The sequence below is a fragment of the Panthera tigris genome, chromosome B3 (assembly GCF_018350195.1).
Source record: "Panthera tigris isolate Pti1 chromosome B3, P.tigris_Pti1_mat1.1, whole genome shotgun sequence".
Lineage (NCBI taxonomy): Eukaryota > Metazoa > Chordata > Mammalia > Carnivora > Felidae > Panthera > Panthera tigris.
Window position 1 is genome coordinate 131,302,189 of NC_056665.1, and position 21,254 is coordinate 131,323,442.

A 21,254-nucleotide genomic window follows, 5' to 3' on the forward strand; every position below is an offset into this window, starting at 1 on the left:
CTCCAAGTTTTAACTGTGTCAATACGTATATCATAGTCAACCTGGCTTTGCTTCCACACGATTTCCATTTCTTATCTCTTAGTGTTACCTGTATTTCTGATGCAGTAAGGCCACTTTTTGGGTTGCTTCTTCCAATACTTTTTCATCTTGTAACCACCCCTGAAGAAAATACACTGCAGTAAGTATGTAAACAAGCCACCGAAATTTCTTCAGAGGAATCACCGTTCCTGTTAGTGACTCCTGTCACTAGCAGGCAAAATTCGGACTAGTATCAGCATGCGGGAGATTTGCTTAAGTATGTGATCAAGATCCTTCTAAGGAATGAAGTAGCTTGTGCTCAGGAGCCAAAACACCCGCCCCGCCTTCTCAGTTCATCCCGGAGAAGGTCTCAGCTGAGTTATTTCAGGTTGGCAACATCACCCATCAGCCAGTTCTGAGTCCGGCACAACGACAACATCTTGTGTGTTCCCCGGCTGGCTGTGTAGACACTCAGAAGAGCATCATAACACCTCCCGTAGTTGTTCCAATGTGGTTTTCCTGTCAATCACATCAGTAGTGACTTTAAAAAGCAGACAGCAGTGTCTTCTTGCCATCTACTTTTTACACTGCTGCTGAGAAGCCAAATTCATTCCCACATAACTGAGAGGTTTCGAGCCTTCGGTTAAAAGCAAAACCTCTGTGGGGTTCCTCAGAAGTTGGAAGTGAATCCCTCTCTTAGACTCACACCCAAACACAAAACAAATCTCTCTGGCTGCAGCCCAGTGACGGCACCCCTTCCATTTCTGTGGGTTTACAACGACCAGTAAGACTACAAAGGAAAGCACTTCCACTTGAGTTGTTTATGAGGCAATTGATTTTTTTAAACACTATTCCAGCCCAGTAAATCCACCATATGGACTTTGTTTTGGGGATTATTAAAGGATGTGGAAATAAACTATTTATAAAAAGCCCAATGTTGAAAGAAGTCTTACCACAGGAAACAAGGCAAATTTCTGAAGGAAGTCCTGGGATTCATATTGATCAAAGTCACCGAAATCGGCTGTGCAAAATGACAAATAGTCACATTAGTTATGTTTAATTTGCAAAGAAAAACATGTACAACCAAATGCAATATGCAGTAGATAGATGGTATGCTTATGACTTAGAAGTCAAATGTGCCTTACAGTTGCTATACAGTATATGTTTTAAAAAGTCTTTTTAAAAATATTAATGGGGTGGCTCACTTGGTTAACTGTCTGACTTTGGCTCAGGTCACGAGCTCACAGTTTGTGAGTTTGAGCCCCGCGTTGAGCTCTGTGCTGACAGCTCAGAGCGTGGAGCCTGTTGTAGATTCTGTGTCTCCCTCTCTCTCTGCCCCTCACCTGCTCATGCTCTGTCTCTCTCTCTCAAAAATAATAAATGAAACATTAAAAATATATATATTATTTATTATTTAATATAATATATATATTAGGTAGATTCATGTGTCTTAAACTTGGAAAAATACCTACAAATAAAGGGAAAAAATAAGTTACAAACTAAATGTATCATGATCTCATTTTTATGAATAACAAACAAAAGCTACCCTGTAATCACGTGTGCTTACTTATACACTGGAAGATACCAGAAAGAAACCAAACTGTTTATACCAGTGATCACCTCTAGGAAATGAAATTAGATCACTTGAACATGTTACAGCAAGATGTGTCTGCTTTAGGAATTTTTAATTGTTAAAAAAAAAAATGATAGTTCTGCAAAGACCTTATGAAAACCTTTCTAACTTTTTTTTTTAATGTTTATTTAATTTTGAGACAGAGAGAGACAGAGCACAAGCAGGGAAGGGACAGAAAGAGAGAGAGAGAGGGAGACATAGAATCTGAAGCAGGCCCCAGGCTCTGAGCTGTCAGCACAGAGCCCGACGCAGGGCTCGAACTCACGACCTGTGAGATCATGACCTGAGCCGAAGCTGGACACACAACCAACTGAGCCACCCAGGCGACCCATGAAAAACTAACTCTTAAAGCCAAAGATGATATTTAGGAAGATTCAAAGTACCTTGAAAAGGAATATGGCTCCATGTGTATCAGGCATTTGTTTGTCTAGAAATGATATATGTCTCCATACCTTCTAATATCTGAAGGAACTTTATTAAAGATTCTTCTGGTTAAGTTTCAATTCCCAAAATTAATGCCAATTATCATTTGAAATAATGACCCATCAGAAGTCTTCCCAAAATATATACATGCATGTAAATACATGTTGATTAGACATGGGAAACAGAACAGAATGACACAATCCAAAAACACTTACGAAATGCAAAGCTTTATCTGTTATGATTGACAATGCTCTATAATCCAGGACAACTGCTTAAGAAACCAAATAAATGACGTCTGCTAAAAGTATAAGCGTTAATATAACTTCATCAACCTCACTGTTTGCCTGATCTTTCTTCCTAAAATATTAGCTAGCTACAGATCAAGTCCTTGCACTGGAGGAATACACAGCATGTTACATGTTGTGTGTATGTGTGTGTTTTCTCTGTTTTTGGTTGCTCTGTTGACATAGGCTAACATGCTTCACCTCCAGAAGTCTCATATTTCACGAAAGGTATCCAAATTTATTTTTTCCTGCAAGAAAACTAATTTCACTAACACCACCATAGGAAGTCAGTTATTTTAAGAATCCTTTGTTGTTTTTGTTATAACACACATTTTTTTAAAGATTTTTTTTTTAAGTTATCTCCACACCTAATGTGGGGCTCAAAATTACAACCCTTAGATCAAGAGTCACATGCTCCACTGACTGAGCCAGTCAGGCGTCCCTGTTACAACATACATTTCAATCTGATATATCCATTACATCATCGATTGCCATTATTTACCTTGAACAGCTAAGCCGGCTAGCTGAATTGCTTGTTCTAATGTACAAGGAATGTTTCCTTCCAAGATATCTTTCTTCAGCTGCAGATAATACTGGTACCTATAAAAAATGTCAATTAAAAAAAGTCAGTATCAATATTACCTCCAATTGAGACACAATACATTTTACAATAATTTGGTAGAAGAGCAAAAACTAGTCAAAGAAAACCTTAACCCCAGATGGTTTCAAAAAATGACAAGAATGTCCTTGACCATATCTGCACCTACAGATACATATACGTGCCTGTATGCACGCGCGCGCACACACACACACACACACACACACACACACACACAATGTAATCAATTTGTTGAATCACTTATCCTTAACTGTAGTTATTTCAAAGCTACAACCACTCAGATGACTGGTCGCCTTTCCAATGCCCTGTAAAACAGTTCCTAAGTTTTGTTCTGTTTAGTTGGAGAAACGGAGAATCCATGACCAATCATAACTTTAAAAACCTTAACTAGTCAGAAAGAGAAATCAAGAAATCAATCCCATTTACAATTACACCAAAAACCATAAAATACCTAGGAATAAACCCAACCAGACAGGTGAAAAACCTACACAATGAAAACTATAGAAAGCTTATGAAAGAAATTGAAAAAGACACAAAAAAATGGAAAAAGATTCCATGCTCCTGGATATGAAGAACAAATATTGTTAAAATGTCAATACTACACAAAGCAATCTACATATCCAATGCAATCTCTATCAAAATAACACCAGCATTCTTCACAGAGGTAGAACAAACAATCCTAAAATTTGTATGGAACCAGGAAAGACCCCAAATAGCCAAAGCAATCCTGAAAAATAACACCAAAGCTGGAGGCATCACAATCCCAGACTTCAAGCTGTATTACAAAGCTGTCATCATCAAGACAGTATGGTACTGGCACAAAAACAGACACATAAATCAATGGAACAGAATAGAGAACCCAGAAATGGACCCACAAACATATGGCCAACTAATCTTTGACAAAGCAGGAAAGAATATCCAATGGAAAAAGACAGTCTCCTCGGCAAATTGTGTTGGGAAAACTGCACAGCAACATGCAGAAAAATGAACCTGGACCACTCTCTTACACCATACACAAAAATAAACTCAAAATGGATGAAAGACCTAAACGTAAGGCAGGAAGCCATCAAAATCCTAGAGGAGAAGACAGGCAACAACATCTTTGACCTCGGCTGCAAAAACTTTTTTTTTTTAAGTTTTTAAAAATTATTTATTGAGAGAGAGAGAGAGAGAGAGAGAGAGAGAACCAAGGGGAAGGGCAGAGACAGAGGGGGACAGAGGATCCGAAGCGGTCTCTGTGCTGACAGCCGAGAGCCTGATGCAGGGTTCAAACCCACAAACTAGGAGATCATGACCTATGCCAAAGTCAGACGCTTAGCTGACTGAGCTATGCAGGTAGGTGCCCCTTGGCCACAGCAACTTCTTACTTGACATGTCTTCAAAGGCAAGGGAAACAAAAGTAAAAATGAACAATTGGGACCTCATCAAGATAAAGAGCTGCACAGAGAAAGAAATAATCAGCAAGACAAAAAGGCAACTGATGGAATGGGAGAAGATATTTACAAATGACATATCAGATAAAGGGTTAGTATCTAAAATCTATAAAGAACTTATCAAACTCAACAAACAAAAAACAAATAATCCAGTGAAGAGAGGGCAAAAGACATGAATAAACACTTTTCCAAAGAAGACATCAAGATGGCTAAGAGACACATGAAAACATGCTCAACAATCATTCATCATCAGGGAAATACAAATCAAAACCACAATGAGATACCACCTCACACCTGTCAGAATGGCTAAAATTAACAACTCGGGCAACAACAGATGTTGGCGAGGATGCAGAGAAAGAGGAACCTTTTGCACTGCTGGTGGGAATGCAAACTGGTGCTGCCACTCTGGAGAACAGTAGGGAGGTTCCTCAAAAAATTAAAAATAGAACTACCCTACGACCCAGCAATTGCACTACTACATATTTATCCAAAGAATATAGGACTGCTGTTTCAAAGGAGCGCACACACCCCAACGTTTATAGCAACACTACTGACAATAGCCAAAGTATGGAAAGAGCCCAAATATCCATCAACTGATGAATGGATAAAGAAGCAGCAGGGTGTGTGTGCGTGCGTGTGTGTGTGTGTGTGTGTGTGTACACATACATTTATGTATATGTATATGTATACATACACATGCATACATGTATGTATGTATACATATGTGTGTATACATACGTGTGTGTGTGTGCAGTGTATACACACACACATAATGGAATATTATTCGGTGATCAAAAATAATGGAATCTTGGGGCACCTGGGTGGCTCAGTCAGTTAAGCATTCGACTTCAGCTCAGGTCATGATCTCACGGTCTGTGAGTTCGAGCCCCACGTTGGGCTCTGTGCTGACAGCTCAGAGCCTGGACCCTACTTCAGCTTCTGTCTCCCCCACTCCGTTTCCTCCTTTACTCACTCTCTGTCTCTGTCTCTGTCTCTCTCAAAAATTAATAAACGTTAAAAAAAATAATTAAAAAAAGTAACGAGGGGCGCCTGGGTGGCTCAGTCGGTTAAGCAGCTGACTTCAGCTCAGGTCACGATCTCACAGTCCGTGAGTTCGAGCCCCGCGTCGGGCTCTGGGCTGATGGCTCAGAGCCTGGAGCCTGCTTCCGATTCTGTGTGTCTCCCTCTCTCTCTGCCCCTCCCCTGTTCATGCTCTGTCTCTCTCTGTCCCAAAAATAAATAAACGTTAAAAAAAAAAAAAAGTAATGAAATCTTGCCATTTGCAACAACATGGATGGAACTAGAGTGTTTATGCTAAGCGAAATAAGTCAGTCAGAGAATGACAAATATCATGTGACTTCACTCATGTGGAATTTAAGATACAAAACAGATGAACATAAAGGAAGGGAAACAAAAATAATATAAAATAAGGGAAGAGGACAAACCATAAGAGACTCTTAAATACAGAGAACAAACTGAGGGTTGCTGGAGGGGTTTTGGGTGGGGGGATGGGCTAAATGGGCAAGGGGCATTAAGGAGGACACTTGTTGGGATGAGCAATGGGTGCTCTATGTAAGTGATGAATCACAAAAGTCTATTCCTGAAATCATTATTATCTATACGTTAACTTGGTTGTAAATTAAAAATAATAATAATATAAATAAAAATTAAAAAATAAGAACCCTGACTAGTAACCTGGTAAGATAAGACTTTGGTAGAAGTTACTTATTCTGATGGAAGTTCCCTACCCTAGAAAGTAAAGCCAAAAGAAAATGCTTCCTGGTATTTCAGACCAGGCTTATATTAAAATATTTTGAAGAAATCCCCAAAAGAATAGCTGAATAGCTGCTATGATGCTTTCTTAATACTCTTGTAATGTGGGTTTACTTCTGTTTACACTTTCAATATGCAGGGCACTAGTTACCAGCACAAGCTTTAGTCAAGCAGACCTAGGTTAAATTCCAGCTCCCCAATGTAGGAGTTTGAATGAACAAGGGCAAGTCATAACCTGTGGCTTTAACTTATCACCAATAAAGGGGCACCTGGGTGCCTCAGTTGGTTAAGCATCTGACTCCTGATTTCAGCCTCAGATCATGATCTCATGATTCTTGGGACAGAGCCCTGAGTCAGAACCTGATTGGGATTCTCTCTCTCCCTCTCTCTTTGCCCCTCCTCTGCCTCTCCCACTCTCTCTCCCTCAAAATAAGTAGACTTTAAATAAGTAAAATAAAATAAATTATCACCAGTAAGAGTACTATCGCCCATTCACAAGGTTGAGCATATGAAGCCAATTAACAGTTATTTCATCTATAACCACTACTCCATTTTGATAAAGCTCTACAGTGAAGATTTATGCTGCTTTCCTTTGATTTATTCATTTCACTGGTAATTACGAGGGCCTACTATGCGCCAAGCATTGTTCTAGATGCTGGGAATACAATGTTGAATGAAGATACACCAACTCCCTGCCAGTATAGTCTATAGAGCCATCTTGAATCCAGAATCTCTTCCGGGTTTGGCATCTGTGAAGGCAACCTGGTCACGTTTGAATTCCCCTCAGAGCCCACCCCTTTAATCACTTCATATGTTTCCTAACATCATCCACTTTTATTTTAGCTAGCTGTGAGGTCTCCATTCTTTGTTACAAAAAACACCATCCATTCGGATAAGAATTTAGATCCACCTTATCCCGTCCACCTGCTAGTGGTAAGTAGCAGAACCCACAGATTTCCTTCAACGGACAAACAGACCGCTGGTAGCTCTGGGATCTTGTCAAAGAAGAAAACTGCAAACCTTCTACTAGGCAGCTCCATTCCGAAGCCTATTTAAAGAAGATTGTATTTAGAGAAGTCTATCTATTGAACATGCCAGCCACATACGCCACTCTAAATACTCCAGGTGCTTTCCTTAAAACCAAATCGCTGGAAAGCAACACACCTGCACCAAATTAGCTTAGTCTTCCACAGAAAGGCACACATTTTTTTGCCTTGTGTCACACTTTTCTATTTTAAGAGTCGATTCCTCCACAGTCGCTCTAAATTGTTCGTTGCTGGTTCAATGTCTTCTACACAAAATCCCACCTGAAAATTTCCTTTTGAATGATATACCAAGAAAATCTGTCATGTTTGCAAACTGATATGTTTTGTTTTGTTCTGTTTTGTTTTATCAGATGATGGATGATGGAACTCAGATAATTCCTTCTTTTGCCTTGACTGCCATGGAGCTCAGAGCTAAACTCCAGGCACAGCCAGTCACTGCTTCCCCTCTCCTTCCCTTCCTAACCACTTGCTCTACCTGTTTAATAACAGCCACCTTGTACTCAGGCACAGCTGAAGCTCAGAGATTAAATAATATGCAGAGATTAAATAATACCGCAAAGGTAGGCTGAGTCGGAGTTTGAATCTCGGTCAGAATGACCCCAAAGTGCGTGTTTTTGACTGTCACAAATCTCCAGTGAAGAATTTTCCTAGTATTTTTATCCTACTTCTTTAGTTTTTTGTTTTTTGGTTTTTTTTTAATATTAGAGTCCATATGAATACTATGGTTGAGAGCAAGGACTGAGAAGTCAGCCTGATTGAGTTTAAATCTCAGTTCCACCACATACTGGCAGCATGACCTTGGGCAAGATATTTATTTAGCCTTTCTGTGCCTTAGTTTCCTCATCTACAAAATGGATAATAATACCTACTCTGTAAGATTTGTTGTGCAGAGGAAGTGAATGATTAAGTATAAAGTACTTGGGACAGTGCCTGACATATAGTAAGAAAGGTAAGTGGTTGCTTTTACTATTATCTTTCATCGTATTGTCCTTAGAATCCTTTAATGGAAGCAAGCAGTGTGTGCATATGTGTACATATGCATATATATGTATATACCCATATATATGTGTGTCTATGTATGCATGTATGTATATATTTAAGTATTTACTTAAAAGGAAAGGACCAAGAAATTTTACTTCAAAGGTTATTACCACTTCTATTAACACTTTTTGTTAAAATTATAATATGCTGGTGAGGCTAAGGATGATTTACAAATCTCTTCTTTCAGTATTTACTGCAAAAAGAATAATTAAAAAAAACACAGTAATAAAATGTAACATGCAAACTTTTATTCCTTACAAACAGTTCTGAATTAAAGAAAGTGCACATCTTAATTCTAAACAAGTGTTCTATAAATTTGCCCAAAGCCAAAATACTAATTAAAATAGACGTTTCATCTCAATCTTATGCACTTATCAACTTTCTAATATAAAATACTTTTATACAAGAAATATTACATGAAACAATTATAATAAATTAGGTTGCCCCATTTTGCCCAACAGATATTTCAGTATATAAAGAGGCAGTCTTTTCCTTCACCTTTTTTTTAAAGTTTATTTTGAGAGTTTATCTTAAAGTTTATCTGAGAGAAAGAGCACATGCGCATGCACAAGCGGAGCAGGGGCAGAGAGAGGGAAAGAATTCCAGGCAGACTCCGCACCATCTGCCTTGAGCCCGATGCAGGGCTCAAACTCACGACCTGTGAGATCATGACCTGAGCCGAAATCAAGAGTGAGGTACTCAACCAACCAGGCCACCAGGTGCCCTCCCCACCCACATTTATTTTAGGTTTATTTATTTCCTTCATTTGTTTTTCTTAGGCTAGTATTAGAAGGCTAACGTGTAGGTAATGGCATTTTTAAGTTTTATTATGGAAATTCTGAAACACATATACAGAAAACAAGTCCCAGTAAACCCACACATCCTTATCATGCAGCCTCAATCATCACTTTATCCATACTGTTTCCTCTACATTCTCCCCTTCCCCACCCAAGTGCTTTAAATCAAATCCCAGATATATCATAGCACCTACAGGTACTTTAGTACATATTCCTAAAAGATAAGCTTTAAAAAAAAAAAAACACCACATTTTTAACATAACCAACAAAATGAGCAATAGTGCCTTAAAGCTACCCAATATCCAGTCCACATACAATTTTTGTGATTGCTTCAAAAACATATTTTTGAAGATTTTACTTAAGTAATCTCTACATCCAACATGGGGCTTGAACTTACAATCCTGAGATCAAGAGTTGCATGCTCTACCAACTGAGCTAGCCAGGTGCCCCTCAAAAATGTATTTTTACAGTTTTTTTATTTTTATTTTTTTTATTTTTAATTTTTTTGTTTATGTATTTTTGAGAGAGAAACAGACAGGGCACGAGTTGGGGAGGGGCAGAGAGGAAAACACAGAATCTGAAGCAGACTCCAGGCTCTAAGCTGTCAGCACAGAGCCCAACGCAGAGCTCAAACCCATGAATCACCAGACCATGATGTGAGCCTAGTCAGACACTTAACCCACTCAGCCACCCAGGTGCCCCTACGGATCTAAACAGGTTCACAGATTACACTGAATTGACATTTTTTTTTTTTAATTTTTATTTTAGAGATACAGAGAGAGCACAAGCAGGGAGATGGACAAAGAGAGAGAATCTCAAGCAGGCTCCACACTCAGTGCAGAGCCTGATGCAAGGGCTCAATCCCAGGACCCTGGGATCATGACCTGAGCCGAAATCAGAGTCAGACGCTCAACCAACTGAGCCACCCAGGTGCCCTAATTGGATTGCATTTCTAAATCTCTCTTAATTTTAAAAAGAAAAACTCCTTCTCTTTATTTTCATGTTATCTGTATTCAAAATGGTATGATGTGTCAAGTAGAATTCCCTACATTCTGGGTTAATCTGATTGCACTCTTGTAGGGTCATTTAACATGTTCATCTATTCTCCAATTTCTCCTGTGAACTGTTAGATTTAGAGCAGTGTTGTCTAACAGAAATTTCTGCAGTGATAAAGATGATGTATATCTGTGCTGTCCAATATGGTAGCCTTTAGCCACATGTGGCTACTGAGTACTTAAAATGTGGCTAGTGTAGTGTGACTGAGGAACTGAGAAAGGCCTCTTAAAGGCACATGAATCAGGGCACCTGGATGGCTCAGGCGGTTAAGCATCCATCCGACTCTTGATTTCTGCTAGGGTCATGATTGCATGGTTCAGGAGTTTGAGGCCCACATTGGGCTCTGTGCTGACAGCATGTGGCCTGCTTGGGACTCTCTCTCTCTCTCTCTCTCTCTCTCTCTCTCTCTCTCTCTTTCTCCACCTCTCTGCCCCTTCCCCACTCACATTCTGTCTCTCTCTCAAAATAAATAAATAAAATTTTTAAAAAACAACATGAATCAGCTAAGGGTAGAACCAGTTTTACCCTTTTGCTGCCAGAATACGAATGTGATAGCTAGAACTTCTCTAGAATTATTTGACAAGGATATCTCCCAGTGAATGGAAAGAACACAGCAAGGATGGCATGACAGAAAGAGAGAAAGAGCATGGGTCCCTGAAGACTTTGTGGAGCAGCAGAAGCTCTGCATGGCTGACCTGTGGACTTATTTAACAAGTGAAAGATATTTAGGGTTTTTGGTCACATGCTGCCAAACTTAATCCTTACTGGTACAACTTCTCTACCAGGCTCTCCTATACATAATGAATGTGCACTCCTACTGACTCAATCTACCAGGCCTTAGTCCTTCCTACAGCTAATGCCTTTGTTCAGGTCCACATTCTAATGTCTGGATCGTGGCGTATACATTCCTAACTGGTCTCCTAACTATATAGTCTTGCCACCTCTAAGCTACCTTCCGTGACAGGTGATGTTGGTAAAATACTAATGTCATCATTCCATTCTGTAAAAATTCGAAAATGTCTTTCCCCATTGTACCATGACCTTATGACTAGGACATTCCTATTTTTCAAATCTCCTCTCCCCTCTCTAGGTCATATCTGAAATTTCCTGAAAGCACCAGAGACTTTCATTCTCTCCCCTACTCTGCACCAGCTATTCCCTCTAACTGGAAAATTCCTTCTAAAGTCAAGTGAAAAGTCAACTTCTTTACTTGCCTGCTCCAGTTCCTTGGTGCCCCACCCCTAGGAATCTTCTGTTTTAATGAAAGCATTTATCATCATAATATACTGTAATTGTTTATTTACACGGGCTGTTGCTTCCAGACTCCAGTCACTCCTCCAGGGCAGGATTAAAGCCTAGTCACTTGTATACTCGTCTCCCACAGAGCTCTGACATCATACCATATTACATTTTCACTAAATGTTTCAATAAGTGAGTCATTGATCAGTTGCTGTTTTTCCTCCTGGCTTCTACTTCTCTCGTCAACATTCCTATCGCAGGTCACTTTTACAGTCAGTGCATGTTTATTATCCCTAGTACCTGATTCTTGCTTCTTAGGTTTCATATCTTCTTCCGATAAATTAACTGGCAAACTCAGTACTCAGAGAGAACATTACACAAACACAGGGCAGTACCAGGTTCTTATGTACAGGGTACCGTGTTAGATACTGTGCGAAAGGTAAAGCTAAAGAAAACTTACAGGTTTAAAATCCAAGAAAAAGATAAGATATGTACACAAAGAACTATAACGAAAGGCTGTAACAACTGCCATCTTAACACAAGTACGAGCAAATTGTAGGACAGTCTGGAAAAGCCAAAAGCTCATTCCAGGCCAAGGGTCACAGAAACTTCATGGAGGAGGTGCCTTTTGAACTGAAATTCAGAAGACAAATAGGATTCCACTACATAAATAAGGAAGATCTAGGACCCAAAGATGAAAAGGCATGCGGCATGTTCCGGGCACTGGAAGTAGTCCAGCTCGGCTGAAAAGTAATGTAAAATGGGGTTCAAAAGATAAGGTAGTAGCGGATTTTGGAGAACTCTGAAAGGCAGACTCATGAATCCAAATTTTATTCCTTGTTTTTTATTCAAGGAAAAAAAATGCAGTTCCTCCATCCCACTCCTTAATATGACCTTTCGTCTCTGCCTCTGTCCCTTCTAAGTGAACTTACTGGCCTCTTCTACCCTGGACATGCTCCCCCTCCCAACTATCTACAGACTATAGCTACTGAAGTCAAAGAACTGTAAGAACCCCTCTGCACATCTGCACATTTCCCTGAGGGATGAAGACAGATTCTGCAACTTTTTAAAATTTCCTCTCTCATTTCAGTGTTAGCAAAGATCAGAAACAAATCAACAAAAACTTTGAAGGAAACATCACAACAAGAAGAGTTCACAGCCAGGATAAAAACATCATCTTCCCCTTTAATCACTCCTTTGTGCCTAGTGAAACCATAATTCATGCAACACACAATAAAATACTCTGACACACTGCATACCAGAACCTCCCTGCAATAATGTGGCTAAATATGTGGGCAGGAGGGCAATGTTTAGTCTTATCTCCTGACTTTAACCTTGGTGTCACTTTTTTAATCTCATTAGATTATTTCCTAAAAACAAAGAGCATATTAGTGCTCACCTGGTAATCTCCTGCTGCAGCTGTGAAACGGAAGGCACGTAAAACACCACTCCAAAATAGACGGTAGGTTCCAGTGCATATTTATCCAGCTGCTTCTTGAGAGGCTTTTCCAAATCTACCCAACGGCGCTGATTTTGCTTGTTGTGGTACCAGAGACTGAAGTAAGTGATCTGGAAAGAGGGAAAGTCATTGAAGGAGGCAGAAACGTACAAGAGAATTTCTATCTTTTTTTTAAATTATTTTTAATATTTTTTATTTATTTTTGAGAGAGAGAGACAGACAGAGCACAAGCCGGGGAGAGGCAGAGAGGGAGACACAGAATCTGAAGCAGCTCCAGGCTCTGAGCTGTCAGCACCACTAACATCGGGCTCGAACCCGTGAACCGCAAGATCATGATCTGAGCTAAAGTCAGACACTGAACTGAGCCACCCAGGCTCCCTCTGTTCTCCTAATTGCTCTCATCCATGACCTGGGACCAAGTGAGAACAGACTCCTATGGCTTCCCTTCTCAAAAAGGGACACCATAGCAAAACTGAAGAAAAGAACACCTCTTATAGGTATATATAGAGACACATGCAGGAAATAAAGGTGAAAAGTCAACTACCCTCGCAGACTATTTCTTGAACTATGCACAGAAAAATGCATTCATGGCCTAGACATCAGAATGTAGCAGGTGCTACACAATTTTACAGAGTTTTTAACAAAAAAAAATTCATGTGCTGAAAAAAATGTTTAGGTTTAAAATTATCAAAATACTAAATTTATCATAATATTTTACAAGTATAATGGGTTATATCTAGAAGAATTCTGACTACATAGTGTTAGTCCAACTTTTCACCACTCTGGAATTTGGCTTCTATAAATAAATTATTTATATAAATATTGTAAATTCTAGAAATATAGATGCAATTGCAACTTTTATTTGCCCCCGAAAGTTTATTAGATACAAATTTAAAGCAATTGTAATGCTCTGGAGGTAAATTGTCTCTCTCTCTCTCTTTCACTCACTCACACACACGCACACACACAAGTGCGCGTGCACATAAAGCTATACCTAAACCAATAAGACAACTTAAGTATATTGCTTGAAGGTTTAAAAAAATGCCCAGATATTAGCATTCAAATCTCACTTGCTTGTGCAATGAAACTGTTCAGGGAAATCAATACCAGCTATGGGCTTGGCCAACCTGAGAGGTTATTAATCCATGTAGGCGTTGAAATGACAGCCTTGGGCCACTACTAACGTTTACCTTAAAATCAGTTTACAGATCAAGGCAACTGGAAAAATTCCCTGCTTTGTTCTAGGCTCTAGAGCAACATGTAGAACAGAACTTTCTATGATGATGTAAATGTTCTATCTCCAATATAGCAGCCACTAGCTGCATGTGAGCTGTGGGGCACCTGGAATGTGGTTAGTGCACCAAGAAACTAAATTTTTAATGTTATTTAATTTCAACTGACTTAAACAGCTGCCAGCATCCAGTGGCACTGTATTGGCAAATACAGCTTTAAAGCAACAATAAAACGAGAAATAATACCACCAGCCTATTTCTTTAACTTGCAATAATCAGTTCAAATTAAAAAAATGAATTTTTAATTTACAGGGAAAAAGAAGAACTATACAAACATGCCCTTGATATTCATTTTATCTTACAATTTGTTACAAGGGAAGGATGTATACCTTTAAAATGAATCTATTAATCAAGTAAACTCAACAAAAGTGAGGAATGTGTCCATTTCCCCTTTATAACAAAACAGCTAGAATAGTGCAGGAATTCAATATATTTTGTTGAAAAGAAGGCTCTCTTGCTTCTTTGTTGCCACCCAAGCCATCATATATGAATGAAATATCTTGAACATTTACTATGTGCCAGGTTCTGTCCCAAGAACTATAATAATATCATATATTGAATCACCACCATTATCTTATGAAGTAGATAATTGTGTGTGTGTGTGTGTGTGTGTGTGTGTGTGTGTGTGTGTGTGTGAAACTGTAAAGCCAGTGTTTGTCCAGGTATCTGTGGATCACTTCTACCAGAATTACCTGGAGAGCTTCTTGAGCTATTAAACTCCCAGTAATTCCTGTGCCTTGATCAAGTGTGAAAACCACTGTATGAGACCACACTGCCCCTCCAGCATTATGCAGGAGATAATGTATGAACAACCTATCCTTGAAAAGCTGCATAGAAATCACAGTTTTGAAAATCCAAACACACTTTAATATAGAAGCAAGTCTGAGTCTTATTGTGAATTATTTTCTGAAGTTATAATTATGTTTATAAAATGAATTACATGTTGTCTTTAAGGACAGAATATCACATTTATAGAAAACAGTATTATTCCTTATTTCTTTTGAACTGCAACAAACAGAAAAGAAAAATCTCATTTAACAGAAAGAAATTGATGCTTAAAATCTGAAGTCCCGGGTCTAATTTCTAACACTCACTTGCTAACTGGGAAGTGGAAAAGTCAATCAGACCAATTCCGTTTTCTCAAATGTAAAAGAAGGTAATAATAAGTGTAATACCTCCTTCACACCTCCATCATGGGGACTGAGTGCAAAACTTAAATCAATGCATTTTGCCACTAGAAAACTACTATATTTTTAAAAGATTATTTAATAAGGGCGCCTGGGTGGCTCAGCAGGTTAAGCATCCAACTCTTGATTTAGGCTCAGGTCAAGATCTCAGGGTTCCTGAGTTCAAGCCCCACGTCAGACTCTGCTGACAATGGGGAGCCTGCTTGGGATTCTTTGTCCCTCCCTCTCTGCCCCTCCCCCACTCATGTGCTAGTGTCCCTTCTCTCCCTCAAAACAAATAAACTTTAAAAAAAAAAAAGATTATTTTGTTTCACCCACTTTGCTAAACACCAGTAAAATCAATTATATACCCCCTCCCAAAATAATTTTCTAATTTTTTACACTTACATGGACCGATTACAACACATTTTGTTAAATGTATTTACGTTTTATCCTTTTTTTTTTTAATGTTTATTTATTTTTGAGAGAGACAGAGCATGACCAGGAGAGGGGCAGAGAGAGAGGGAGACACAGAATCCGAAGCAGGCTCCAGGCTCTGAGCTGTTAGCACAGAGCCCCATGCGAGGCTCAAACCCAGGAACCGTGAGATCATGACCTGAGCCAAAGTTGGACACCTAACTGAGTCACCCAGGCACCCCCATTTTATGTTTTTATCTTAGAACTGGACTGAATGTACCATGTTTGGTCTGTAAAACATACAACTGCTATGCACTTAATTCCACAAATACTTATTTTTTGCCATAAACCAGAAAGCTGGGCACCCTTTAGGATCTAAAACTATTTGGGTCATAACAGTATATCACTTTTAACCCAAATTAAAAGGACTTAAAAATACTTGTTGTATATATTACTTTTCCCTTTAAATATAGTTGGACTTGAATGCTCCAAACACAAATATTTAAATAGTTATAAAACTATAGGCTTACTATTAGGGGCACCTAGCTGGCTCAGTTGGTAGAGCATGCAACTCTTGATCTAGGAATCATAAATTCAAGCCCCACGTTCGGCATGGAGCCTACTTAAAAACAAAAAACAAAAAACAAAAAACAACACAATAGGTTTATATAATTTGTGGTTGCACCTTCTGTGAACTTATGATATAATTAAAAGAAAAAACACGAATAATCTGCTAGCATTCTAAAAAAGGTACATTCTAAAAGAAATAAACTAATTCTTAAAATGTGCTGTTTATTTTAGCAATGCATTTATTACTCATGCCATATAGATAGAAAATCAAATAAGAAGAGAAATACACTTATAAAATTGCACCATTATTAGTTTTTTATATATCTTATAAAGGAGAAGCAAGGAGTTTAATTGTGCAAACAGCTGAAAATAATAGATATAGCAAATTACTTGCTGATTAGCTATTATATTTGTAGGAGAGTCTAAGATTTTGGACATTTGAACATTAACTGATTATATGCTTTCATACTTGCCCCTGTGTTCAAGTTCTACCTTATGAAGTAGTTAAGCCTAGCCAAATTCAAATTTATATCTTGTTAAATACTTCCAAGGAGGCATTGTATTTCTAAAATTGCAGCTAGAAGTGTTTACATACATGTGGGTAACTAAAATCTCCTAACACCATAATCTTTAGATTCAATGCTTCCTTAGAATTTATACACATACATAATGAAATAACAACATCTGACCGCATAGGATTTTATAAATATAAATAGGTTTTTTTCTCTAAGATGGATAGGTAGAGTTTGAACAACAAAATGTTGTAGTTCAATTCTTATCAGGTAGAGAATTTTCCGTGTAAGTCCATTTTGGAGGCTTTGTCTTAGATAATAATCTCGAGCATTTGGATAGTTAGCTTTCCAAAATAATTCAAAATCCATCCAAAACACAAAGTGTGGTGGAGGGGAAGGATCAAAGAAGAGAAGAGAACACTCCTTACCTCATCTATAGGCCAGCATTATCCTGATACCCAAGCCAAAGACAGCATCAGAAAACTACAGACCAATAGCTTTTATAAATACAGATGCAAAAATCTTCAACAAAATACTAGTGAACTGAATCCAACAGCATATTAAAGGAATCATACCCCATGACCAACTAAGTGGGATTTATCCCAGAAATGCAAGAGTAGTTCAACATACAAAAAAATCAATGTAACATATTATTAACATGAAAGGAAAATACATAATCATCTAAAGTGACACAGAAAAAGTATTGGACAAAATTCAACACCCTCTCCCAGTAAAAATACTAAGAAAACTAAGAATACAAAAGAACTTCTCAACATCAAAAGCTTTTATGAAGAACCCACAGCTAACATATTCAACAGTGAAAGACTGAAAGCTTGCCCCCTAAGATCAGGCAGGAACAAAATACATACGCCCATGTTCACCACTGCTATCCAACACTGCACTGGAAATTCTAGCCAGAGCTATTAGGTAAGAAAATGAAATAAAGGCATCCAAAACAGGTAGAAGGAAAAATATCTCTGTGTAAACAAGACATGATCCTATACATTTTTTAAAAATCCCCAAAGTGCCCCTACAAAAAAGAAAAAATTCACCAGAGCTAATAAATTCAGCAAAGTTCTAAGTATAAGATCAATATGCACAGATCAGTATGGATTCTAACACATCAGGAATGGAAACTTCAAAAGGGAATTAAAATACAATTTCATTTATAATAGCATCCAAAAGAATAAAAAATTCAGAAATAAACTTAACCAAGGAGGTGGAAAAACTTGTATTCTGAACAAAGAAAACACTGCTGAAATAAATCATTACTATTTTTCTTTTTTTAAATAGGCTCTGTGCCTAATGTGGGGCCTGAACTCACGACCCTGAGGCCAAGAGTTGCGTGCTCTACGGACTGAGCCACCCAGGCACCCCTTTTAAAGATTTTATTTTATTTTTTATTTATTTTTGAAAGAGACAGAGACAGAGACAGAGAGACAGAGCATGAGTGGGGGAGGGGCAGAGAGCGAGGGAGACACGGAATCTGCAGCAGGTTCCAGATTTGAGCTGTGAGCACAGAGCCTGAAGCAGGACTTGAACTCACGAACCATGAGATCATGACCTGAGCTGAAGTCAAACGCTTAACCGACAAAGCCACTCAGGTGCCCTAAAGATCTTATATTTAAGTAATCTCTACTCCCAATGTGGGGCTCAAATTCATAACCGTGAGATCAAGAGTTGCATGCTCGGGGCGCCTGGGTGGCTCAGTCGGTTAAGCGGCCGACTTCGGCTCAGGTCATGATCTCGCGGTCCGTGAGTTCGAGCCCCACGTCGGGCTCTGTGCTGACAGCTCAGAGCCTGGAGCCTGTTTCAGATTCTGTGTCTCCCTCTCTCTGACCCTCCCCCGTTCATTCTCTGTCTCTCTCTGTCTCAAAAATAAATAAACATTAAAAAAAAAAAAAAGAGTTGCATGCTCTACTGACTGAGCCAGCCAGGCACCCCTTCACTGCTGAAAGAAATTAAATGAAAAGACATCCTGTGTTCATAGATTGGAACACTAAATATTGTAAGATGGCAAGATTACCAAAAGTGATCTACAGATTCAAATGTAATCCCTATCAAAATTTCAATAGCCTTTTTTCACAGAGAAAGCCAATTCTCGAGTTCATATGGAATTACAAAGGGACTCAAAGAGCCAAAATGATCATGAAAAAGAACAAAGGAGGACTTTCACTTTCTGATTTTAAAACTTACTACAAAAGCTACCTTAATCAAAATAGTGAGGTACTAGTATAAGAGAGAGATACAGATAAATGTTATAAAATTGAGTCCAGAAATAAACCCGTGCAACCATGGTCAACTGGTTTTCAACAAGTAACAAGACCATTCAGTGGAGAAAGAACAGTCTCTTCAACAAATAGTTCTAAGACAACTGAAGATCAACAGGCAAAAGAATGAAATTAGACCCCTCCTATTTCACACAATATATAAAAATTTCTCAAACTGAATATAAGAAATTCTTTAGAATTTCTTTAGAAGAAAACAGAGGTAAATCTTCATGACTTTGAATTTGGAAATGGATTCTTAGGTATGACACAAAAAGCATGAACAACAAAGGAAAAAAAGATAAATTTGACTTTATCAAAATTTAAAACTGTGTACATCAAAGGACCAAATCAATAAAGGAAAAAGACAACTATAGAATAGAAGAAAACAGGGGCGCCTGGGTGGCTCAGTTGGCTAAGCGTCCGGCTTCGGCTCAGGTCATGATCTCACGGTTCATGGGTTTGGAGTCCCCCATCAGGGTCTGTGCTGACAGCTGGGAGCCTAGAGCCTGCTTCAGACTCTGTGTCTCCCTCTCTCTCTGCCCCTCACCCACTCATGCTCTGTCTCTCTCTCTCTCCTAAAAATAAATAAACATTAAAAATAAAAAGAATAGAAGAAAATATTTGCAAATCATGTATCTGATAAGGGTCTAGTATCTGAATATATGAACAACTGTTACACAACATTAAAAAGACAGACAACTCGATTAAAAAATAGGCAAAGGACTTGAAGATACTTCTCTAAGGAACATATACAAATGGCCAATAAGCACATGCAAAGATGCTCAACATTATTAGTTATTGGAGAAATGCAAGTCATAACTGCAATAAGATACTACTTCACACCCATTAGGCTGGCTATAATTTTAAAAATAAAAATAAAAAGCACTGGTGAGAATGTGGAGAAATTGGAACCCTCAGACATTGCGAGTGGGAATGTAAGATGGCTCAGTCACTATGGAAAAGTTTGGCAATTCCTCAAAAGTTAAACATACAATCATCATATGACCCAGCAATCCCACTCCTAGATATATACCCAAATGAAAACAGGTACATGTATATTCATACCAGCAATATTTGCAATAGCCAAAAGGTAGAAACAATCCAACCATCCATCAGTAGATGAAAGCACAGACAAACTGTGGAACAGACACACAATGGAATATTACTCAGCCATAAAAAATGAAGTAGATGCATACTACAATATGAATGAACCTCAAAAACAGGTTAAGTGAATGAAGTCAGGCATAAAAGGTCCCATATTGTATGATTCCATTTATTTATTTATTTTTAAAGATGTAGCCTTGTTTTCTGTTTTTTAAAGTAAACTCTACTCCCAACATGGGGCTTGAACTCACAACCTCAAGAATCACATGCTCTACCAACTGAGCCAGCCAGGCACCCCATTGTAGGATCCCACTTAAATGAAATATCCAGAATAGATCCACGGTGACAGAAAATAAACTGGTGGTTGGTGGAGAGGGAGGGAATTAACTGCTTAGTAAGTACAGCATTTCCTTCTAGGGTTATGAAAATGTTTTGGAACTAGATACAGGTGCTGTTGTGAATATACTAAATGTCACCAAATTGCTTACTTTAAGGCGGTTAATTTTTTGTTAGGTGAATTTCATTTCAAAAAAGTTTTTTTTTTTAAATTAGAAATACTCATAATTAAAATCAAGTACAGAATTTTTTTTTAATGTTTTACTTATTTTTGAGAGAGAGATGGGGAGGGAGGAAAGCGGGCAGAGAGAGAGGAGGATAGAGGATCCAAAGCAGGCTCTGCACTGAGAGCAGCAAGTCCAATGCAGGGCTTGAACTCACGAACTGTGAGATCATGACCTGAGCCAAAGTTGGACACTCAACTAACTGAGCCACCCAGGCACCCCTTAAGTACAGAATTAAAAAATTCTACTTTTCAAATGTTTATCAAGTTCATTTCATTTGAAAAAGTCTAAGGAAAAAAAGAGCCAGAAATAGATGAATCTAGCCATGAGTTAATATTTTCTATTTCCCAATACATATACTTAGATCAAGATTTTGTACAGTTGGACAATACTCAGAAATCTCAACTACTAGAACATAAGTGAATAACATAGAATAGGCAAAAATGTGTTTGTGTAATGAAAAATATATGTCGAAGTCACAATTTTAAAGTCTATGTCCCAACAAAAAAGAAATTTCTTCTGTCTCTTTTATGGACTTTTTT

General features: G+C 38.3%; 1 protein-coding gene across 6 annotated transcripts in view; it reads right to left on the reverse strand.

The window, feature by feature from the left end:
• PTPN21 (protein tyrosine phosphatase non-receptor type 21) overlaps nt 1-21,254 on the reverse strand; it is an 82,352-nt gene that overhangs the window by 36,925 nt on the left and 24,173 nt on the right. For all 6 annotated transcript variants that reach the window (XR_006219041.1, XR_006219040.1, XM_042990301.1 and 3 more), the window contains exons 3-6: nt 12,762-12,931; nt 2,861-2,958; nt 972-1,039; nt 89-159 (exon numbers count right to left, since the gene is read on the reverse strand). Coding sequence is in view for 4 of the 6 variants with exons in the window: in XM_042990301.1 (XP_042846235.1) it covers nt 89-159; nt 972-1,039; nt 2,861-2,958; nt 12,762-12,931 (407 nt within the window). In the remaining 2 variants the exon portion in view is untranslated. The remainder of the gene's footprint in view (nt 1-88; nt 160-971; nt 1,040-2,860; nt 2,959-12,761; nt 12,932-21,254) is intronic.